The sequence below is a fragment of the Mandrillus leucophaeus genome, unplaced genomic scaffold (genome assembly GCF_000951045.1).
Source record: "Mandrillus leucophaeus isolate KB7577 unplaced genomic scaffold, Mleu.le_1.0 Scaffold24, whole genome shotgun sequence".
Classification (NCBI taxonomy): domain Eukaryota; kingdom Metazoa; phylum Chordata; class Mammalia; order Primates; family Cercopithecidae; genus Mandrillus; species Mandrillus leucophaeus.
Window position 1 is genome coordinate 4,357,569 of NW_012102476.1, and position 4,247 is coordinate 4,361,815.

Here is a 4,247-nt window from a genome sequence, read left to right on the forward strand (position 1 = left end):
AGTAGCTGGGACTACAGGCATGTGCCACCATGCCTGGCTAATCTTTGTATTTTTAGTACAGATGGGGTTTTACCATATTGGTTAGGTTGGTCTTGAGCTCCTGACCTCAACTGATCCGCCCACCTTGGCCCCCCAATGCCAAAGTGCTGGGATTACAGGGATGAGCCACCATGCCTGGCCAAGGTTAAGCATTCCTAATCAAAAAAACCTAAAATCTGAAATGCTCCAAAATCCATAGCTTTTGGGAGTGCAGACACGATGCCAACAGTAGAAACAGCCAGTGGTGAAATAGCACAAACTGTTCTTGTAGGGAAAAGAGAGATCAGACTGTTACTGTGTCTGTGTAGAAAAGGAAGACATAAGAAACTCCATTTTGATCTGTACTAAGAAAATTGTTTTGCCTTGAGATGCTGTTAATCTGTAACTTTAGCCCCAATCCTGTGCTCACAGAAATGTGCTGTATGCAATCAAGGTTTAAGGGATCTAGGGCTGTGCAGGATGTGCCTTGTTAACAATATGTTTACAGGCAGGCAGTACGCTTGGTAAAAGTCATCACCATTCTCCAGTCTCGATTAACCAGGGGCACAATGTACTGTGGAAAGCTGCAGGGACCTCTGCCCAAGAAAGCCTGGATATTGTCCAAGGTTTCCCCTACTGAGACAGTCTGAGATGTGGCCTCGTAGGAAGGGAAAGACCTGACTGTCCCCCAGCCCAACACCCTGTAAAGGGTCTGTGCTGAGGAGGATTAGTAAAAGAAGGCCTCTTGCTGCTGAGGTAAGAGGAAGGCCTCCGTCTCCTGCATGTCCCTGGGGACAGAATGTCTCGGTGTAAAACCCGATTGTACATTCGTTCTATTCTGAGATAGGAGAAAACTGCCCTGTGGCTGGAGGCAAGATATGCTGGCGGCAATGCTGCTCTGCTACTCTTTGTTACACTGAGATGTTTGGGTGGAGACAAGCATAAATCTGGCCTACGTGCACATCTGGGCACAGTACCTTCCCTTGAACTTATTTGTGACAGATTCCTTTGCTCACATGTTTTCCTGCTGACCTTGTCCCCACTATCAGCCTGTTTTCCTGTCGCATTCTCCTTGCTGAGATAGTGAAAATAGTAATCAATAAATACTGAGGGAACTCAGAGACCGGTGCCAGTGCGGGTCCTCTGCATGCTAAGTGCCGGTCCCCTGGGCCCACTGTTCTTTCTCTATACTTTGTCTCTGAGTCTTATTTCTTTTCTCAGTCTCTCGTCCTGACAAGAAATACCCACAGGTGTGGAGGGGCTGGCCCCCTTCAGTTCTGAATCAAGGCAATCGTGGTAACAGTGACAATGAAGAGGACGTTGTTAACACTGCAGAAAAAGTGCCTATAGACAGTATGGTGAGGATGTGGGAGGGGATTATTGAGGCACTAGAGCGGCATATATTCATAATAGAACAAGAAATCAGGCAGTTTATAGAATCCAAGAGAGACTTCTAAGATAGAAACCACAGTTAATGAGGCAAATGACTCTGGAGGAAACATTTTAAAAAGCCACCCAGCAGAACACTTCCTCATCCCTAGAAGACCCGCTTCCTGTCCTTCAACCGCTTCTGTTTCTTCTCACCTTAAAAAAATAAAATATGGTGTCCAGTAACCTTTCCATCAAAACAGCTGAAGACTGACAGCCTGCTGTTTTTGTTGCTGCTGCTGTGGTTCAGAAGCTGATACAGGTGTTCTGGTGACCTGCTGTGCTGCTTAGTTACCCTGAACACACAATTTCTCACTGTATTAGTGGTGTATCACGTTTTATACTGTCAAGTACTTATGTGTGAATAGGTATAAGAAAATGACTGCTTCTTGATAGCATATGCATTCAGAGTCAGGAATGATGGGGACGTCAACCAACCAGATTGTCCACATGTGTGGCTGGGACAGTGACATCTTTGCTTTCTGATGGATCAATGAACACAAACTTTGTTTCAATCACACTATTGAAAATACTGTATAAAACTGCCTTTAAGGTATGTGTATAAAGTATATATGAAACATAAACGAATTTCATGTTTAGACTTGAGTCTCATCCCCAACAAATCTCATTATATACATGAAAATATTCCAAAATCCAAAAAAAACTCCTGAAATCCAAAACACTTCTGGTTGCAAGCATTTTGGATAAGGCATATTCAATCTGTATAGGCAACACGCTGGTAATATCACATGAAAACAGCAACTACTGACCCAAGCTCCAAATGCATTCCAAAAATACGGCCAATAAGCCGGGTGCAGTGGCTCACGCCTATAATCCCAGCACTTTGGGAAGTTGAGGTGTATGGATCACCCAAGGTCAGGAGTTCGAGACCACCCTGGCCAACGTGGTGAAACTCTGTACTAAAAATACAAAAAATTAGTGGGGCAGGGTGGCACATGCCTGTAATCCCAGCTACTTGCCAGGCTGAGGCAGGAGAATCGCTTGAACCTGGGAGGCAGAGGCTGCAGTGAGCTGAGATTGTGCCACTGCAGTTCTGCATTCCAGACAGTGAGACTACGAGTCTAAAAAAAAAATAGAAATGGGGGTCTCCCTATGTTGCCCCGGCTGCCTCGGCCTCCCAAAGCGCTAGGATTAAAACCGTTGTGAGCCACCGCGCCCGGCCCAGTTTTCTCAGTCTTAATGGTAAAGGTGTAAACAAGAGGCTCCTGTTTCTCAAAAAAAATCCAGAGAGGCTCACAAGGGATGTGGCCAGACTGATTCTACTAACGGAATGAGCTTTCCCTTAGAGCTGATGTATCAGGTTGGTGCAAACGTAATTGCGGGTTTTCCATTACCTTTAATGGCAACGACAACAAAGAAATCCCGCAATTACTTTTACACCAGCCTAATATCCCCTGGGAGCAGTAGTGAAAGACAAAGGACAGTGGCAAAAGCCATGGGGCCTCCTCCTGTAGAACATGTAACAATTTCCCTTTTCTGTTCTATTTCCCTCTCTGGGTGGCATGGTACCAAACTGTATCTTTTTTTTCTTTCCTTAAACAATTTTTTAAAAGCTGTACACACTCAGCAGATAGTCACTCTATTATTTACAGCATCATCTGGTATCCCAGAGCATACACAATACCTTCCATTCTTTCCAGGCTCTCCTCCCTTCTACTCAGGACTAATTATATATATATATTTTTTGGAGCTCACCAATTTCCCCTATCCTGGGCAGCGGGCAGTTTTATTCAATCAATCGCATTCTCATGCAATCTTCCACAAAGAGAATAGGGATAAAGGGGAGGGGACGGGATTTGGGATCCAGATGATTTAGACCCAGAAGTCTGTGTGGGGAATGGAGTGCGGCTGCCAAGTTGGTGAGTGGGATGAGGGTCTTCCAGATGTCGGCAGTAAGACTCGGTTACAAAGCACCGCTCTAATCAATGGGGAGACCTGCCTGAATTCTACCTAATGGGGCACGAGTCCATACATATATACACATAAGAGCCCAGCGAAGGCAGGGCTGAGAGCAGCAATACGTGGGGCTCCGGGGGTGCAGCTCACCTTTCACGAGCCAGGTGGCCGTGGCAGCTGAAACAGTGGCTTTTGCGTTCCCCACCCCTATGCCCAGCAAGACTGCCTGGGTGGCCAGGGAGCCGGAGAGGCTGGAAGCAAACGCCTGGAGAAGAAAACGAGTAGGGTGAGAAGCGGGCGCAGAAGCGTGGCGGTCTAAGTGCCGTCATCTGTTCTTGTTCTTGTTGTACGGGGCATGTCAGATCCCGCCCGCTCGGCTCCGGGCCTCAGTCACCCGTCCATAACTGGGGAGGGAGGGGTGGCCTGCACTGTCCCCTGCCCCAGACGACCGAGCTGACCTGCACGGAATCCCACAGTTGGTAGGGCAAATAGTCCGGGCTGACGCTATCAGGGAAGCCCTGCGGCAGGAACACGGCCTGGAGCCCGGAGAGGGGTGGTGAGGCGGCCCTGGGAGCCCCCACTTCGCCCGCATCTCGTCTTTCGGGTTTGACCGTGAAGGCCCTGGAGAGCCCCCACCAGCGCCAGCCCCCGACCTCCCACTGCAGGCTCCCATCCGCGGCGGCCCGGCAGCCCCGTGCCTCCCCAGACCCGAACTGCTCGGAACACAGTTGGGTCTCTAGGCCCACGTCGTCAGCCATGCCGAGCTTCTGGCTCCCAGTCCCTCCCCTGCCGCACGGTGAACGTGGCAGGTGGCACTTCCGGCTGGGCTACGGCGGCTGCGGAGGGACATCATTCACGAACAGGCGCCGGGAGTCCCCAGCTTA

General features: G+C 49.1%; 1 protein-coding gene across 1 annotated transcript in view; it reads right to left on the reverse strand.

Moving 5' to 3' along the window:
* The window catches only part of LOC105541477 (chromosome unknown open reading frame, human C16orf58), a 19,731-nt gene extending 15,570 nt beyond the window's left edge, over positions 1-4,161 (reverse strand). The window contains exons 1-2 of the mRNA XM_011982533.1: positions 3,822-4,161; positions 3,514-3,628 (exon numbers count right to left, since the gene is read on the reverse strand). Coding sequence (XP_011837923.1) covers positions 3,514-3,628; positions 3,822-4,121 — 415 coding nt within the window. The 5' untranslated portion in view covers positions 4,122-4,161. The remainder of the gene's footprint in view (positions 1-3,513; positions 3,629-3,821) is intronic.
* Between the last annotated feature and the right edge of the window lie 86 nt (positions 4,162-4,247).